The sequence below is a fragment of the Perca flavescens genome, chromosome 8 (genome assembly GCF_004354835.1).
Source record: "Perca flavescens isolate YP-PL-M2 chromosome 8, PFLA_1.0, whole genome shotgun sequence".
NCBI classification, from domain to species: Eukaryota; Metazoa; Chordata; class Actinopteri; order Perciformes; family Percidae; genus Perca; species Perca flavescens.
The window spans coordinates 17420653-17440294 of record NC_041338.1 but is presented as its reverse complement, the minus strand read 5'-3'; the positions used below and the strand labels follow the sequence as shown (position 1 = coordinate 17440294).

Here is a 19642-nt window from a genome sequence, read left to right as displayed (position 1 = left end):
CAGTGGTTGGGGGATTTAGGTGGGTGGGAGGGGATGTGGAGCGGTGTGATGATGGAAAATGGAGAGGGAGGAGAGAGAAAGAAGGAGGGAGGAAGGGAGAAAGGGAGGGGGGTGGGAAAAGTTTGAGAAGGGGAGAGAGAAAGCGAAGGAGCCAGCGTCATTCAGAGATAGGAGTCCGAATGAGTGAGTGTGTGTTTAAGAGCTGAGTGTGGAGAAAGAGCTGTAAACATTTTAGCCTGGAGGCTGGACGGGAGGAGGGATTTCCCTGACTTTGTGCCTTTTTCAAACATTTTGTGCGCTTGGAGCAGCACTCTCTTTCGCTGTGTGTATATGTGGGAGGTGCAGGCAGGGGCTATGCAAAGTGAGAGAAGTCAGAGGCAGGGGTAGGGGTGTACAAACCGTGAAGGAGAGAGGGATAGATAAAGGGGGGAAAAGGCAAACTACTCGGAAGGAAAGGAACCATGCAAGTGGATGCTGTCTTCTGCGGGGTCAGGTTACGCAAAATGAGAAACCACTCCAAGAGCACTTCATCAGGGCTCACCCAGCTCAGAAAGGTAATGGGATGAGTTAAAATGTGTCTGTGTGTGAAAATGTATGTTTGCATGTACTTTTTAAGTACATGCAATAAAAATATAATTTTTTATTGAACACAACATTTATATACTATACTTTCTTTGACCCAAAGTGATCTGCTTAGTCTGACAATCATTTATATCACATTGATTAATAATCCATCTTCATGCATGTGCATCAACTTAGCCTTCTCACATATTCTCTGCACTCTAAATGCACATGCTTGCGTGTGACCTTGAATGTGTCAGCATGTGTGTGTCCATATACACAATGTACTTCTATGCTTGTTTGAAACAATATTGATGGTAAATGTTAGGATGTGGTTTTGTCTGTGTTTATTTGAGCCGTATTTCATTCTGTACTGCTTTGGCTCCAGTTAAAGTATGCCTGAGTGTTGCTCAAGTAGTCAGTCTCAAATTGTCTACTTTACTGCTGCCCACAAGAGACTCATCTGTACCTCACTGAAGTATGTGAGCACACGTGAGCCCACACACACACATAAACTCAATGGCTGTCAGCTCATATATGCTTATTAAATGAAAAGAAAATGTAGCAGGATGGTTTGGGGACCATTTGGAGAAAAGTGTGCACACTAAAACCAACACATTCCAAACCAGCTTGTTGAGGGGGAGAGAGAGAAAAGAGGAGAGTATAAGTGAGATGAGCATTCTTCACTGTGAACAAAGGCACCTCTTCATGCAGAGTCCCAGTGCCTGTATTGTTGTGAGGAGGCAAGCAGGGGTGGAGACCTCCCCAAGGAGGACAGAGGAGTTCAGGGGGCTCCAAAAAGTCAGCTTGTCAAGGATCAGGGATAACAAGGTGTTTGCAGATTCATAATCAGGCATGATTTAAACAATTGGTGCAGTTGGGTTTGAACGTTTTACAATGTACCTGTGGTCATACAACTGCCAGGGCCAAAGTGCCAGTGAAAATTTGGAAGTATGATCTTAATAGTTAAAATTACAACTCATTTTCTTATTTTACCACCTTCTGCTTTGTGGCCTTGAAAACACTCTGATGCACATGAAGTGATGCATTTTTAATTTCCAGCAGCAACAGCAGTTTATTTGGGATGTATAGACAATATTGACAATTAGCATGAGTGACAGCCACAGTGGCTAAACAGACACAAAAAACAGCACTACCTGCAAAATCAATCTTTTTCAACATATGAATGAATGAATGAATGAAAACATTATTGGCCACAGTGTTTGATTGCCAAGTGATTAGAGGAAACAGCTGTAAAAAGCACAACAGCTGTTTAAATGTAACTTAAGAAGTTGATATGTTCCAGGAGAAATAAAAACGATAATGATTCATATCCTTTACTGACAAAAAAATATTATAAAACTTGCAAGACCAACTTCTTCTTCTCTTGATTGCTGTGTCGTTACCTCACTGCCCCCAAATGATAATTTGTGGAATTGCAGGAAACAGGTTATGGCTTTTACATTACATTTCTTGACCCTTTCCTTCAATAGACATGGCTTGTTTTTTTTAGTTAAATAAGTTTTATTTACCAATGCATTGGGCAGGTTAATGTACAGGCTTGATTAGCAACTCGTGATATTGGTGGCCCTTATTACTATCCTCTGCAACCAGAATAAACATGTAATATTTCATTTATTTGCTTGTGCCATGCAAATATAATATGCCCTATCTAAATGTACTGGTAGAAGTCGTGATACAAACAATATGGGGACCTTTTCATCAAAGTATTGCTCTACAGTGCCACTAGTGGTCAAAAACTCCACAGGGCATCTTTAAGTTTAAAGCACATCCATGTATCTTTGTGTTGTGACTCAGCCATATCATTTCATGTGAGATAACAGATGCTCTGTTGCATGTCATACCACAGTGCAACAGGAATGTTGGCTATGTCTTATAAGCACTGACCCTTAAGAGATGGTTATCAATCAGCCAACATAATCCATCTCAACAGTTTCCTCAGGCCTGTTAGTTCAGCCTACTGGGCAATCATTAAACCCAAGAAAAAGATGGAACATGCAACAGTGGAACGTTTCATTTAATATGCTTGATTGTAATAGCAGCTGAGGTACTCTTTGATTTGGGACAACTTTGTGCACTGCCTCTTAAATTCAGTGTTATTTTTAAATTGGCATACATGAACCGCTTCATCAGTGTATTAGCAGTTTCTTACAGACCACAAATCAACATTCCTCTGGTCTCCTGTTTCTGTCTGTCCTGACATTGTATTTACCTAACTGGGTAAAGTTAAGAGTTTATTGAATTGAGACTGGCTCTGAGGAGAAGATTTATAGAGTTGGAGATAAAGACAGAGGGGCTGTCTGTCTGCTAGTCAGCAAGGTAGTAATAAGTGGGCTGCAATCTTGTAAAGGGGCTGTGTGTGTGTGTGTGTGTGTGTGTGTGTGTGTGTGTGTGTGTGTGTGTGTGTGTGTGTGTGTGTGTGTGTGTGTGTGTGTGTGTGTGTGTGTCAGTGGTCTGTCAGATTGGGTCAGATGTTTACATTCTGAGTCAGGGGCAGAGGCTAACTGTCTGCATTACTGCTGTGCAAGACAATGTGCACTGTGGTGGAAAAGAGGGTATTTGTAACCTTGTATTCATCACTCAGATTATTAACACTCGCAGTGCCTCAGTCTTCCTCTCTGAGTGATCCATTTTACTCTCAGGCACACACTCATTCGTTCTCTGGGCATTTTCTTTAATTGCATGTTTCCCTCGGTTTCTTTCTCTCTTTTCCTTGTTTCACACCAAAATAATTAGCTCACTCATATTCATCTCACCCAATGCCCATCTATCTTTTCACTCTCTGTGGCTCATGATTTCTAGTATAAACACACCCTGATGGGACATATTAACACATGCAATGCATGAGGTCCTAAATCTACTAAGTAGAGGTTAACAGATTTTTTTTCTATTACTATGCATGCTTTGTAAGGAAAAAACAAGTCCTGAAACTCAAACACCAGATGTTTAGCACCTTGACTAAGTCTGTCCTCTCTCACAACTGAATCAGCTTGTTATTTCTTTCTTGGAAGCATGCTGAAGTGAAGAAATCGGTCTTGATGATTGGTATGAGTCACTAGAGTGCAAGTTCATCCAGGAAAACAGTGTTTAGCTTTATGTTGACGCAATGGCCATAATTTACAAGAGAGTTAACTATTTGATGCCTGATTTACATGCAGACATGATTTACATTCACATTTTACAAACATGTACAATAGGGGTGTGTGTGTGTGTGTGTGTGTGTGTGTGTGTGTGTGTGTGTGTGTGCGCGCGCTGCCAGTGACACCTGTCTTCTCTATTCTTTTTCTGCTCAGAAAAGTGACAGAAGGACTTTGGGAGGTTACAGCCTGTATACCCCTTCTCTTACAGGAACTGGCTTTTGACAGGCACTCCATGGGGCGGCCTGCATTTTAAAGACCCCACTGGGCCAATCTCCTGCTGTCCCTGAGCTGCTGTTGTCACCACGGCGACATGCTCAGAAAGAATGTGTCCTGTGGTGATGGTGAAAAAATTCCTCTTGTTTCAAAGATATGGTGGGGGACATATTGTCTGTGTCTGTGATGTTGGTAGATGGCCATCGGTTTAGTCATGATCAAACTCCCCCCCTCCTCACACACACACACACACACACATTCATAGATGCATGGATAATGCATACCATCTTACAAACCCATAACCCTGTCCTTGTAATAGTCAAACTAACACACATACAGTACATACATGCAAGCATGGATAATGCATACCATCACACTGGATACTGGAAGCATTTATCCAGTTGGCAACTGCACATGCTTTTTTTAATTAGATGCACCCTTAACCCTGCCACACATATATGCACACACTCTTTCTCTTACAGCCGGTCGCTTGCAAGCTGTTGCTCTGTCTGGCAGTTTCCCTCTGCTAGGTGTCTGAGTTGTATTAAAAAGAAATTTGACCATGACTTCAGAGAAAATGGTAGCTCTGACTCTAATTGGGACATTTAACAGGATATGGCAGGATGAATCCCTGTCCTTCTGCGTTGTTTGCACAGACTACACTATAGAATGTCAATTTCTAGCAGAGTTCAGTCTGGAGACAGGGGCAAAGACAAAGCTACAGTTTGATGGCAGGGTGTTAATGTGGGCTGAGAGAATCATCACAGCAAACCGATGCGACCCAAAAGCCAAGTGTTTCAAGGCTTGGTTTGGCTTTGCAGCTCGTGCCCACTGGCAGCATGTGGCGGTGGCATAAACCCGAAAACACACCCACACTCCAAAACACACACAAGCACATGCAGAAAAACAGCCAAAGACAGGCTCAAACAGACATGGATATATAGACCAAAACATACTCAGACCCATGGACACAAACATATGTGAACATGCACTGACATATTGTACTTGCACGTGAACATGCATTGACCATTTATTTTCTTTAAAAAAGACTTTGTATGTGGGGAAGGCTGCCGTCCACAAAGGAATACGTCCATCTGTGTTCAAAGTGTAACTCTAATGTGGCTGTACAGCTCGTTGATTTAGGCTCCAGTTGCCATGTTATAATGAGCATTCCAAGCAAAATGGGAAAAGGCTACCGCTTTGTTAGTTTGGTTATACGCTTTGTGTGTGTAATATTTGAGATGGAAAAACTGGAATAGCAATGACCTTCAAATTATCGTTCTACTTCTTTTCTCTGCTCTTCTTCTTCTCTTTTCTTCTCTTCTCTTTTTTCTTCTTCTCTTTTTTTCTTCTTCTCTTCTTCATTATCTTGCAGCCATGACTGAGAATGAGAATCATTTTGTTTACCTGTCAATTTAGGGATCCACTCTATAATGAGACTTAAAACAATGTCTGGAGGGTTATCTAAGTGAAACAACTTAATGGGTAGATACTGCAGACATACTGCAGACACAGAGGAGCTTTGATCATACCAAATCATATCTAAATACTGTCTTGTTAAGCTCCAGAGCTGGGAAAGTGGTAGTTTTCTCTGTGTGTCTCCAGTGTAATGATGGTTACAATAATCTCATCCTTCCTATACTGCTATATAGTGTCAAGTTTTATTTGGTGAGCCTGGTGTCGGTCTATGTCAGTCTTTTTTATAGTTTTTTTTTCCCCCTCGTCATATTGTTCAGTATTTTTGATATAATGCTGAAATGATGAATCAATTAGTTGATCAACAGACATGTTTGCTCTTTGCAGTTTCAGAAATGCTAGTGTGACTTTCTTTTGCTTCATGTCATTATATTGTAAATACTTTCTTTTTTAATCAGACTAATTTAAAAACCTTGCTCTAGTAATGTAGATAATTTGATTATATCACATTTACAATAACTGTTTGGTTAAAATGTTTAACACCTCATGAATGTACAGCAACAGACAAAAAGAAGCATGTTGCAGTTGCTCTCATGTAGTCTTTGCTAACTGCCTAACATTCTACTACAAAGTACATTTGCCATGTGTTGAGTACAATTTGTCCTGAGGAGATTGTGATGGAACGGCACACCTTTCGATCAGTTTAGTTTTGCTTGCTTTGGCGGTGCTAAACACCCCTCTCCATTTGACTCCGTTTTTTGTCCACTGGCGGTCTTGGCTTAGACTCACAGTTGTCGGTCACTGGGTGTGTGGAGGTCAAAACGTCGGCTCTGACTCTGACTCTGGAGTTTACTCTCCGGAAGTGGATTTTCCCAAGCTCTCGCCTTGCTCGGCTCCCCCGGGGATCGTCGGGCGAATTATAAAACTGTTTCTGTGCAGGCATGCAGAGGAGCAGGGGAGCAGGGATGGGACGGCGGAGCTCTGGTGGGAACTCTCAAAGGGAACCCTTAAAATGTGAAGGGGGGAAAAACAGGAAGAAAAAGGAGAGGAGAGGATTTTGGCTCTGGAGCTCAGCTCAGAGACTGCGGCTTGGAGGAGAAATTTGATCTGGAGCCCAGAGAATAATGTTAGTGTGTTAAAGAAGCCAGGTTATTGTTGAAAGGATCTGTAGGTCCACTCACTGCTACACATTTACTGTGGCTGAGCCTGTTTTAGAGAGGAAAGGTTTTACCATTAGGCTCAAAAATCCCACATTGTGTGTCAGCACAATGTAATATCAGATGCTGTAAATACTGCTTACCGTTGAAAGTCTTTTTTTTTCCCCCTGTGAATTATGGTGTATTCAATGACACTTCCTGATGTGTAAAATCCAGGCCCTTTGGGAGTTGTAAATAGCAGAGACAGGTATTGTCTGAGGTGCACTGCACATGCCATTTCTGTCTCCTGTGTTTGAGGGCATGGTGGGTGAAATGGAATACAGCTTTGGTTGCAGACAACAGAAGGTGTGTGTGTCTATCACCTGGCATATTACCTGTGGCTGTTTATGAATTACTTCATCCATTGAAATTCATCGCTGCCTGCCAAACAGCAAGGCTCACTGCCAGGAAGAGCTCCATGGCTTCTTTTGTTTGGCGAGCTTTCCTGTCAATGGCCTTACTTACTCTGTCAGTGATGATTTATGCTTGCTGCAACCACAGTGCTCCAACCGCAGGTGCATCTACACCAAGGTCTTGTTTCTTACTGCCAGATGAGACCTTGGTGTGCACTAATTTGTCTTTGGAAGGAAGGGAGCTGAATACAGGCAGATTTAAAGTGATAGCAGCCACTTTTCAGATACAGTATAGCTTTATTGTCCAACACAAATAGATGGACATTTGACTGAGAATATAATCACACTCTGTTAGGCTGTGCTTAGGCATGGTAGGGCTTTGAGATAAATGCTAAGAGGTCAGCAAGCTAATATGCTAATGTTCATGTTTGACAGGTATATATGTGCACCGTCCTTATTTAGCCTGTAAGCATGCAACAAAATTATAATTAGCACTAAAGTGTTAGAATGTCTGTAGCTAATTTAATGGCAATCCATCCAATACTTGTCAAGGCATTGCACTCAAAACCACAACTGAGATTTTTTTCAATATTTCCCTAAATAAGTAAAAGGTTTGACCTGCTAGCAGTGCAAGAGGAAAAGTCAGAGGATCACCAAAGTATACAATAAAGAATATATATCCTCAAGGTAAGCCGGATTTCTGTAGAACTTTTTATAGCTCGCCATCGTTGTCGAGATATTTCAGTCGGGACTAAAGTCATGGACAGGCCAAGCGACCGACTGAGTGACAGACCACCATTGTTGTCCCTAGAGCCAAGCCGCTTGCATGGCTAAAAACATTATGAATAGGAACCGTAGAATATGGCTGTGCAAGAAGTAGCAAAGTATTAAAAATAAGCAAAAATATTTATATGTCTTAAGTAAACGAGGCTGGTTGTACAAGTGAAAAGTGTCGGATGTAGTTGAGTTAAGAAAAAAAAAGAGAACTTTAGAAAGAAGTTCTAGCCCTGCTTACTTTCTCACCACTGCACCTGGCCAGTTACTGAGTAAAGTCACTGTGACTGTTGGATTATCTGTTTCTGAAAGTCATAGAACTCGTCCCCCTCTGATTTCGCCATTGTGGTTTCAGATGCTGTTAGACAATCCAAAAAGCACTTTCGGCACTTTCGCATACTGAGGCCTTTACCATCACTGAATCTTTCAATGTTGGCTGAAGCTAGAGTAGTACTTCAGCTTCAAACACCAAGTACCACATTTTTGGATTAAACAGAGGCAGCGTTGGATGTGGATGTGCAGGCCAAAGTGAGAGCTGTTTAAAAGCAGTCCCCGGGATGTGTTGGCATGGGCACTGGTCTGTGGAGCCAGCAGGGTAATTGGGAGCAGACTAGGGATGAGTCAGGAGCTCTGCTGATGGGAGCTTTCTGTCTGTGGGGAGGAGGGGCTGACATGTCTGTAGGAGGGAGTCGAAGGACAGATGCTCCAGCTCTCCAAAAAGACGTAACATGACACCCTCTCCCAGATGGGGGGATAGAGCGAGATTTGTTTGCTCTGCCTCCAAGACAGATTCATCCTCCTCCTCCACTTCTTTTTCTCTGTGTGATGATCTTGTCTTTTTCTCTAGTAAAAAGTAGCTTCTCTTCATTCAGCTAGTAAAGGCCTGTTTGTATTTGTTGGCGATAGGTAAAAGTCATTGTTGGGATGGAAGAATTCATTTATAATCCAGTTTTCAAACAAGGTCAGTCCAGGTTTAAAAACTCCTCTGTGCTTAAAAACTTCCACAAATCTTTTTCAATTATCCACTTAATTTTCACCTTTTATCAGGCCAACAGTGTCAAAGGCTCCCCCTCAAAACTCATATTTCTAGAAGGGCTTATCACGTTGAAGACTTTAGAGCCTCATTAGCCTGCAAACTGCACCATTTGCAGTCAGTGGAATGTGGAATGGAAGCCGCAAACTCCAAAGGGGAAGGGAGACCTTCTCCATTAAAAGCCTGTTGTTAAACTGTTACTGGATGGTCATTTGTAAACTATGACAGGTGGAGTGAGGAAGAAGTGTTTTTAGGAGAATTTTGCTGAGTTTGTCTGAGGTTTCCGTTTGCTGCCATTTTGACCTTGTGGTAGTCAGAGCTGTCCAATTTATCAACAATGAACTAAATTTTTTCAGCAAAACAAACTTGCTGTGCAAAAGCTTGATGACTTCAATTCAGGAGACACAAGGTCAGTCTTACTCCCACTTCCTGCAAGTCACATCACACTTCCTGTCTGTTTGCGTGCACAAACACAAACAAGTAAATAACTATTAATTTAATGTATAAGAAACCTCCTAAATGATGTAGCATTCTGGTTTCTTGGTTGTGCCTGTGCATAATTACATCCATAGTGGCTTTCTCTGTGGCCCTGATTATAATTAAGGTTTGTTTTTACATTTTCTGAGGTAATATTTTGGCCCATTCTTCCAGCTCCCAGTGGGATAGACTGTCGACACCCAGCCCATCAGAGTCTCAGTAATAAACAACAAACACAATAACAAGAAAATATGTGTGGCGTTAGAAATACAACAATGGACTCTGTTGTGTTATATTTAGAATGGATTGATAAGCAAAAAGCATGCACGGAGAAATTCATTGTTTGTGGTGTCCCCCGTCAGTTCCTGTCTGGTTCTGTGGCTAACCCAGTTTTAATGCTGTCTCACATCCATCCTCTCCTAACAATGGAGGGAGCAGGGGGAGAAGTAGAGGGGCAAGAGGACACAGCACAGCAGGGCAAATAGGACACTGGGCAGCAGAATTGCTTGTGCAAGAACTGTATGTGTTTGTGTGTGCTTGTCTTTTGTCCCTAAAGGCCAGCTGATAGGCATCTTTACCACTGTACATCATACACCACAGTTCCCTGTGGTCTGTGGTAAGATAAGGATGGAAAAGTAATGTGTGTGAAAAAAAAGCGATACAAAGATTAGGATGAGAGAGAGGTAAACATGGCGTGCAGGAAAAAAAATGATAAATTCAATGAGTTTTGCAGCTTCCAGGCTTGTAAAACACTTTCTGGCTGTCAATCGCATGTATGATACACATGCAGATACAGGCACACATAGTCATAGAGTTGGCCTGTTTGGCTCATGTCCAAAGCCTTGCTATGAAATCAGCTTGGGAAAGCAGCAGGGGCCCTGAACAGGACACAGAGACAGTAACTGAGAGGGGAAAAAGAGAGAGGGAGACTGGAGAGCCCAGATAAAATTCCATTGTTTATTTGCCCGACCCTCTCCTTCCCTCCTCCTCTCCATACATCCCTTCCTTTACCATCAACCCTTCCTTTTGTACTTCTTCAGGAACCAAGCAAAACCCTGTCAAAGCCCCATGGGTCAAGGCAGCATGTCAGTCACTGTGAAATCCCCATATTGCTCAAACCAAACACTTCATGTCAGATCTGGCAACCTTGCAGTTCTCACAGCAAATTGTCTGTACATGAATAATCTCTGCTCCAAATATGCAAAAGCTAAGACCTACGTTTCAGTATGAAAGAGGACAGGCTAAGGATTAAAAACCAGTCCCCCTCCATCCTTCCCTCCTATCCATCACTCCCTTCTTCATCATACTTCTGTCCCTGCAACTCCAAGCCTGAGTGGGATTGGAAGAGAGAGAATGAAAGGGAGAAATAAAAAGAGTGAAAGACGGGGAGGAAAAAAGCAGCCAAGTTTGCAATTCCAGAAAGAGCAGGCTAAATGTGCAGGGGTGCGTTAAATTGATTGCAGGCAAGGCTTTGGCACATGCTATAGTGAGCCGTATCTTGTATGGGATAGGGTCCTCAACTCAGCGATGGTGCAGAAAGAAAAAAAAGGAAATAAGTAATCTTTTTTTTGCAGTATATAAATTCCATTTTGAGCTATCATGTTCTGTAGTTGACCCAGTTTTACGTTAAACCTCACTCATCAGGATGACAAGGGTGGTGGCTGCCTCTTTTTGGTTCCTTTCTGTATTTTTTGTGACTCCATGTCATGATAACTGTGAAATGCAGCGTGGGCTGCAAGCGACTTTGCCCTTTTTAGGTATTTCAAAATGACGGAGAGAAAAAGGGAACGCTTTTGGGAAGAACAAGCATGGATGATGATGTCATGGTGTTAGCTGTTTCTGCAGGGCTGGACAGAGGGATGTAGGGACAGCGGGATAGAGGGGAGGATGAAATCTTTATGAGAAGCAGCTGTTGGCGAGAGGCAGGCAGGCTTCCAGAGCGCTATAGCAGCAGCCAGCCCACAGCTCGCTGACAACGACTCAGAGGCCTGATAAAGCTAGCTACGAAACACTGACAGCACCACCTGCATACAGTGTGATAAAGCTAATTCAACTCCAACCGAAAACTTGGTCTGATTATCACCAAGAGTTAACACTCAAAGATAACTAGCACAAATGGCTCAACAACACAGATACAAACTAAAAAGGCAGACTCAGAATATCACTGTCTGCGTTGATATTGTCTACACTTGCATTGCACTGTGAAATATAACATTTTACAGTATATCACCAACAATAGGATTCCCACAAGTCCTGATAACATAGCTATTTGTGTGTGTGTGTGTGTGTGTGTGTGTGTGTGTGTGTGTGTGTGTGTGTGTGTGTGTGTGTGTGTGTGTGTGTGTGTGTGTGTGTGTGTGTGTGTGTGTGTGTGTGTGATCACATTGCCATTGAATGAGTCCAGGCTGATTCTTTTAACTCCCTCTGTGAATCCAACATTGTGTGAGTTCATTATAACAAAAAACAATTGGGCCAAGTGTCCTCAATGAAAGGCCTGCATGTGTGTGCCGCTGAGTAATCTATGTGCTGGCTAACATAATCTACACAAGTGTGCCAAGTCCTTGTGAATCAGCGATCCATTTACAACTCTATGACCAGACCATGGTAAAATAGTATTTAGTTTACACAGGGTGCCAAATGTGTGGAGTTTGGATTCAACAGAACAGGCCCCGAGCCTGAAATGAGAATTATATATTGGAATATATTGGTGTAAACTTCTTTAATCTGAAGGGTCATTAGGTAAATAAGATAAATCCAATAAAAGAGTCAACAGGGGGTTCTGGGTATAGAAGGTTTAGAAGGACTTAATTAAAAGGTATACATGTATCTTTGAATATCAAACAGAAATATCAGAAATATTATGAGTTATTTCTATTCTTACACACTCTCTGCTGCCATCTTCTCCACCCAGCACTCATCCACCCAGCTGCTGAGCAATACCACTTCCACTTCCTCTGTCACAGTGTCCACTGCCTGTCACACCTCACAGAGCTAAGGCTGAAGGGGGCAGTTTCCTGTGATGTTTTTATTGGCCTCAGCAGATGGCTTCCCTCAGCCTCTGCATTGTTATGGTGGCCATCTTGCTCTGAGGGTCAGGGTTAACAATAGTTGCCAATAGCTGTAGGAGACAAAAGCCTCCCCTACTCCCAAAAAGAGTTTCCTCAGTAACCGAACGCTGTAAAACTAACAATGCTGTCAAATTTACTGCTTTTACGAGATGTGAAGACACTACTGCTTGTCAGGTTCAGGCGAGTGCTCGGAAGCACTGTCTTGCATGTATAAGTCAAGTTTGAGATGTGTTCAAGCCCAGTAAGTCAGAATTGTGTGAAAATACCAAATTACCTTTTAAGGCACTAGAATCTCCACAGAACAGCACTTTCTGGTTTAGCCTTGGGGCTCCAAACAATGAAGGGGGACAGCCTAACAGCCTACACTGTTTTCACAGCGTAACAGTATACTCATATTATTCTTTGCAATATCCACTTTCCTCTTTAGTTTTGACAACCCCTGTCTCCCCAACCCCACTCTCCTCTTCGATTTTCTCCCTCTCTTCATATATCCCATCTTTCCTCTCCCCCTGTGATATTCAACACCCTCCCCAACCTAGAGAAAAATTAAACTGTGAAACTAGGAGGCTCTATACATTTTTTATAGTCCACCATGCCCACCCCCCTTTTCATGCAGGGTTTCTGGTCTTCATGTCTGTGTGGGTTTTAGTAAGGAGAAAAGAATCAGGAGGGGAAGGAAGGAAAAAAAAATTGGTTGATGTTTCCCCTCAAACATGTGACCTCTGCTAGGCTCACAGCTGAAAATAATTTGGGCCTTGAGGCCGGTCAATGGCTGACGCAAACCCTCCTCCTCCTCCTCCTCCTCTCTCTGGGGGGGGCTAGGCCTCGGACTGATGGGGAGGCTAAAGACAAAGCAATGGAGGGCTATTGAGCTGTTAGCAAAACAAGCTAAAAAAAAAAATGACACATTGTACTTTTATTTTACTTTTCCGTAGTGTCCATTTGTTCTTTAATTCTTTTCATTTCATGGAAGAGAAGAAAGGAAAAGCCCCAGAATCATTACAAAACACTGGACCCAGAGGGCCAATTATGTTGTTAACTCAGGGAAGAGTTCAGCTATTTGGCTGCAATTTTTTTTACGTAATACCGACATTGTGGCTTTCTTTTGACTGCCAGTTGGGACTACAATTTGTGGAATTTAGCTGAATTAGTCTCACATTCCCTACAAAGTCAGGGGGCAAGGGAGAGAAGTGTCAGGGTTAGCTAATGCAGGTTTATGGGGTGGGGGGGTGGGGGGTTGGGCCAGGCAGTGCTCAGGAAATGTTTAACGGCCTACGGATACTCTAAAGTATCCCAGCACATCTGGTTGAAGTCGCACATGCACACACATCCATAAGTTGGTTTGGAATATGGACTGTGTGGCAGGTTATGTAGATCTGTGTAGGTGTGTTTTTATATGAGGTTTTGTGTGTGGGTTTGCAGCTGGGTGGCAAAGCCTGTATTAGTGTCTCTGTGAATTTACTTAAGAGCAAATGTGTGAATACCTGCCAACAGGAGTTAGCCCTGACCTTTCCCCCTCTCTTATGTTAACCACATCTGTGCCAGACAGAGGCCCTTCTGCTCTATGCCCACTCTCCGCCAGCTTTTATAGGCCACGTCATGACAGTGGGCACCAGCGGCTCTAATTCAATGTTACGTATACGAATGGTCTTGCTATGGCTCCAAATGGATCTGGTTTCATTATACTCTGACCAAGTAATAATGTTCCCCCTCACAGTCACCTTGGCATAACTTGTCCATAATAAAGAACAGAGGGCAATGTAAGGGACTGCAAGACACACATTAAGGAAGTTATTTTGTGGAATGAAAGGAGAGTTTGTGGAGAGGAGCTGAAGTGCAAAAACAAAATTTATGCACAGTGCTTGTCTTGAAAATACTCCAGCAATCTGTTCTGGCAAGTGCAAAAAGGCGAGACCCTGAATGATAACCTAAACAAGTTGAACTCAGCGCCCTTCTCTTCTCTTATTACATTGTGAAGTTTTAAATACATTCCATAAGTTTTCCATAATGCTGCATAGTTGCTGGAACCTAATTACTAATCAAGTAGGGTTTTGCCAGTTTTGGGGGGATGCATGCAACCTGTGAGGTCTGCTTCTCTGCAGCTTGGCTCAGAAAATGAGTTTTGCTAGCCACAGAAATTAGAGGTTTGAGCTATTTGGTAGTTTACATTCACACACTACTTAGATTTTTTCCACCCTAGGGGAGTCCTGGGGATCTTATTTTGACCTAACTCTCATTTGTCAGTCTGTGTGTCTGCCTTTTTTAGTTAGTTTTTACCCTATTTAGTTAAAAAACACAAGCTGGAATATTTTCAACTGCTTAAATTTATACTCTGTAACTGTAATTTGTAAATGTTTTTCTTTGCAACTTCCTGACCTATAATCAGAAATATAGGTCTGCTTCGAATTTACACGTGTTTCGACAAACCATGTACTCACCCCAACATACGAATATATTGTACTAACTGACTGTGTCTCTCTTTGTGTGACTGTGCAGGATGCCAGCTGCTAGCACCATGACCGGTGGGAGGGCCCTGCTGCTCTGTACAAACACTGACAACTGTATCTACCAATCAGTCAACGGGTAGGTGCCTCAAAAGCCAATCAAATATTTTTTTAGTGTCTAGTGTAATAATAAGGGTCCAACATATTAGTGTTACAGCTATGAATTGCTTATTTTGTAATAAGTCGCCTTAAGCATGGCTCTTTTATAGCCACCATTTAGTGTGTTGAGATGTTCTTTGTCTGTCATTGTCATATTAACAATGGTCAAGACAGTAAAATTCCTACACTACTGGCTGGCTGGTATTGCTAGTGCTTCTGTTAAGATTCCCCATGCTGCTGCTTTTCATCGAAAACCTTTGGCCGTTTGTCCTGGAGGAAGAGCAACAGTTCCTCCTGTTTTGTGCCAGAAAGCTACCTTGCGATATCCTTTGAAATCAGATCAGCTAGTGCAGTACAGAGGCCAGCAGAGGCTGCCAATCCTCTTGGTAGTGGTGGCCTTGTTTGTTTATGGTAAAAGGACAAGGTTATATTGAGTGGCTTTGTAAAAGTCCATCCATCCATCTGCGTCCGCTTATCCGGTGTCGGGTCGCGGGGGGAGCAGCTCCAGCAGGGGACCCCAAACTTCCCTTTCCCGAGCAACATTAACCAGCTCCGACTGGGGGATCCCGAGGCGTTCCCAGGCCAGGTTGGAGATATAATCCCTCCACCTAGTCCTGGGTCTTCCCCGAGGCCTCCTCCCAGATGGACGTGCCTGGTACACCTCCCTAGGGAAGCGCCCAGGGGGCATCCTTACCAGATGCCCGAACCACCTCAACTGGCTCCTTTCGACGCTACTCCAAGCTCCTCGCGGATGACTGAGCTTCTCACCCTATCTCTAAGGGAGACGCCAGCCACCCTCCTGAGGAAACCCATTTCGGCCGCTTGTACCCTGGATCTCGTTCTTTCGGTCATGACCCAGCCTTCATGACCATAGGTGAGGGTAGGAATGAAAACTGACCGGTAGATCGAGAGCTTTGCCTTCTGGCTCAGCTCTCTTTTCGTCACAACGGTGCGATAGATTGAATGTAATACCGCACCCGCTGTGCTGATTCTCCGACCAATCTCCCGCTCCATTGTCCCATCACTCGCGAACAAAACCCCAAGGTACTTGAACTCCTTCACTTGGGGTAAGGACTCATTCCCTACCTGGAGAAGGCATTCCATCGGTTTCTTGCTGAGAACCATGGCCTCCGATTTAGAGGTGCTGATCCTCATCCCAACCGCTTCACACTCGGCTGCGAACCGACCCAGTGAGTGCTGAAGGTCACTGGCCGATGATGCCATTAGGACCACATCATCTGCAAAGAGCAGCGATGAGATCCCCAGCCCACCGAACTGCAACCCCTCCCCACCCCGACTACGCCTCGATATCCTGTCCATAAATATTACAAACAGGATTGGTGACAAAGCGCAGCCCTGGCGGAGGCCAACCCTCACCTGAAACGAGTCCGACTTACTGCCGAGAACCCGGACACAGCTCTCACTTTGGTCGTACAGAGATTGGATGGCCCTGAGCAGAGACCCCCTCACCCCATACTCCCGCAGCACCTCCCACAGTATCTCCCGGGGACCCGGTCGCCACGCCTTCTCCAAATCCACAAAACACATGTAGACCGGTTGGGCATACTCCCAGGCTCCCTCCAGGATCCTTGCGAGAGTGAAGAGCTGGTCCGTTGTTCCACGACCAGGACGGAATCCGCATTGGTCCCCCTCAACCCGAGGTTCGACTATCGGCCAAACCCTCCTTTCCAGCACCTTGGAGTAGACTTTACCAGGGAGGCTGAGAAGTGTGATACCCCTGTAATTGGCACACACCCTCTGGTCCCCCTTTTTAAAAAGGGGAACCACCACCCCAGTCTGCCACTCCTTTGGCACTGTTCCAGACTTCCACGCAATGTTGAAGAGTTGTGTCAACCAAGACAGCCCCTCCACACCCAGAGCCTTGAGCATTTCTGGACGGATCTCATCAATCCCTGGGGCTTTGCCACTGTGGAGTTGTTTGACTACATCAGTGACTTCCGCCTGGGAAATCGACGACAATCCCCCGTTATCCTCCAGCTCTGCCTCTAACATAGAGGGCGTATTAGTCGGATTCAGGAGTTCCTCAAAGTGCTCCTTCCACCGCCCTATTACCTCCTCAGTTGAGGTCAACAGTGTCCCATCCTTACTGTACACAGCTTGGATGGTTCCCCGCTTCCCCCTCCTGAGGTGGCGAACAGTTTTCCAGAAAGCACTTTGGTGCCGACCGAAAGTCCTTCTCCATGTCTTCTCCAAACTTCTCCCACACCCGCTGCTTTGCCTCTTTCACGGCAGAGGCTGCAGCCCTTTGGGCCCTTCGGGCCCTTCGGTACCCTGCAACCGCCTCAGGAGTCCTCTGGGATAACATATCCCAGAAAGACTACTTCTTCAGTCGGACGGCTTCCCTGACCACCGGTGTCCACCACGGTCTTCGTGGGTTACCGCCCCTTGAGGCACCTAAGACCCTAAGACCACAGCTCCTCGCCGCAGCTTCAGCAATGGAAACTTTGAACATTGTCCACTCGGGTTCAATGCCCCCAGCCTCCACAGGGATGCATGAAAAGCTCCGCCGGAGGTGTAAGTTGAAAGTCTGTTGGACAGGGGCCTCCTCCAGACGTTCCCAATTTACCCGCACTACATGTTTGGGCTTACCAGGTCTGTCCAGAGTCTTCCCCCACCCCCTGACCCAACTCACCACCAGATGGTGATCGGTTGACAGCTCTGCCCCTCTCTTCACCAGAGTGTCCAAAACATACGGCCTCAGATCAGATGAAACGATTATAAAATCGATCATTGACCTTCGGCCTAGGGTGCTCTGGTACCAGGTACACTTATGAGCATCCCTATGTTCGAACATGGTGTTCGTTATAGACAATCCATGACTAGCACAGAAGTCCAACAACAAACAACCACTCTGGTTTAGATCAGGGAGGCCGTTCCTCCCAATCACGCCTCTCCATGTGTCTCCATCATTGCCCACGTGTGCGTTGAGGTCCCCCAGCAGAACAATGGAGTCCCCCACTGGCGCCCCATGCAGGACTCCACTCAAGGTCTCTAAGAAGGCCGAATACTCCGAACTCCTGTTTGGTGCATATGCACAAACAACAGTCAGAGTTTTCCCCCCCACAACCCGCAGGCGTAGGGAGGCGACCCTCTTGTCCACCGGGGTAAACTCCAACGTAGCGACATTCAGCCGGGGGCTTGTGAGTATCCCCACACCCGCCCGGCGCCTCACACCCTGGGCAACTCCGGAGAAGAAAAGAGTCCAACCCCTATCCAGGAGTACGGTTCCAGAACCGAGACTGTGCGTAGAGGTAAGCCCCACCAGATCTAACCGGTAGCGCTCCACCTCCCGCACTAGTTCTGGCTCCTTCCCCCACAGAGAGGTGACGTTCCACGTCCCCAGAGCCAGCGTCTGCCGCCCGGGTCTGGTCCGTCGAGGCCCCTGACCTTCACTGCCACCCATGTGGCAGCGCACCCGACCCCAGCGGTTCCTCGGCCCATGGGCTGGAGAGATGGGAGCCACGTAGCTTGTTCGGGCTGTGCCCGGCCGGGCTCCGTGGCAAACCCGGCCACCAGGCGCTCACCGACGAGCCCGCCGTCTGGGCCTGGCTCCAGATGGGGGCCCCGGGCTTCCTCCGGGCAGGGTCACTCCATCTCTACCTTGTTTTTCCATAGGGTTTTTTGAACCATTCTTTGTCTGGCCCCTCACCTGAGAGCACTTTGCCTTGGGAGACCCTACCAGGAGCACAAAGCTCCAGACGACACAGCCCTCAGGGTCACAGAGACACACAAACCTCTCCACCACGATAAGGTGATGGTTCACGGAGCAGACCTATTCATTGTATATATAGACCAAATGCTTGATTCGCTGTTTGAGCATTTGTGAACCTTGAAATTATCAGTGCAAATGAGCAACAACTGCACATAAAAATCTGATTCACTGAAAGGAAGTAATTGTGCATTATATATATTTTTTAAGTAAACTGCGACTCCCAAAGCACATTGCAGTAAGAAACCACAAATGTTAAAAACTCTTTTTCGCATGCTTGTAACAGTGCTTGTGGCGTTAGAGGTTGAGTATTGTAGAACTTTTGGGTCAATTGAGCATGTGTGATGCAACGTCTTGTTTCTTGAAAGTGAAGTCATAGCATAACCATGTTTGATCTGATGATCCTTCAGTTGGGGAAGATACCTCTGAAACTAGTAGATCCTCCAGCTGCTGCAGGGTGTGACATAAGCTGGGAATCTGTATAGTAGTTCACTCTACTCTGCCATCTTATACCTCTACATATTCTCCACCACATGTTGCTTGGGCATAAACTGTACTTCTCCTATATTCATCATATAGTTCAGGACTGCTCTCAAGCAAGCTGCAGACACCCCTCTCCATTAGGGTCAGCAATATAACAAAAGCAGCGCTAGAGAGCAGGGCAGTTTTGGCCATCTGGCTTCTAGATACTGTTACTACCCCCCTGCTGTCACAGTCTAATGCCTCTATGAGCACTCTCTAGAGTCCCTTCTGTCAGCCTTGCAATATTCATTAGTGCTATTTAGATTATAATGAAGGGATTTTGGTTTGTGCCAATAACAGGGATTGTCTAGTGGAAGGTTTAACTGTCTATTGTTTTTAGGGTCTGCCATGTTATTGTAGTTACCATTGCTCAAAAGCTCAGTACAATTCTCTTGAGGAATTGTCAATAGTTGATATGTGGAAATATAATTAAAATAATTTAGTTTTAAACCCTTTCTCTTATCTGCTGATCCTGTGTTAACTCAGCTGGTTAGAGATGCTTTTGTGCCCTTCTAACTCCTTTCCTCCTTCCGCC

The 19642-nt window shown here is 44.8% G+C and overlaps 1 protein-coding gene across 2 annotated transcripts in view; it reads left to right on the top strand.

Annotated features, from left to right (window-relative positions):
* The first annotated feature begins 148 nt into the window (after positions 1-148).
* si:dkey-82f1.1 (DENN domain-containing protein 2A) overlaps positions 149-19642 on the top strand; it is a 38480-nt gene continuing 18986 nt past the window's right edge. Inside the window, exons 1-3 of one of the 2 annotated variants that reach the window (XM_028585634.1) lie at positions 149-554; positions 3931-4063; positions 14749-14835. In XM_028585634.1, coding sequence (XP_028441435.1) covers positions 14750-14835 — 86 coding nt within the window. In that variant the 5' untranslated portion in view covers positions 149-554; positions 3931-4063; position 14749. The remainder of the gene's footprint in view (positions 555-3930; positions 4064-14748; positions 14836-19642) is intronic. The other variant, XM_028585633.1, reaches the window with a different exon arrangement.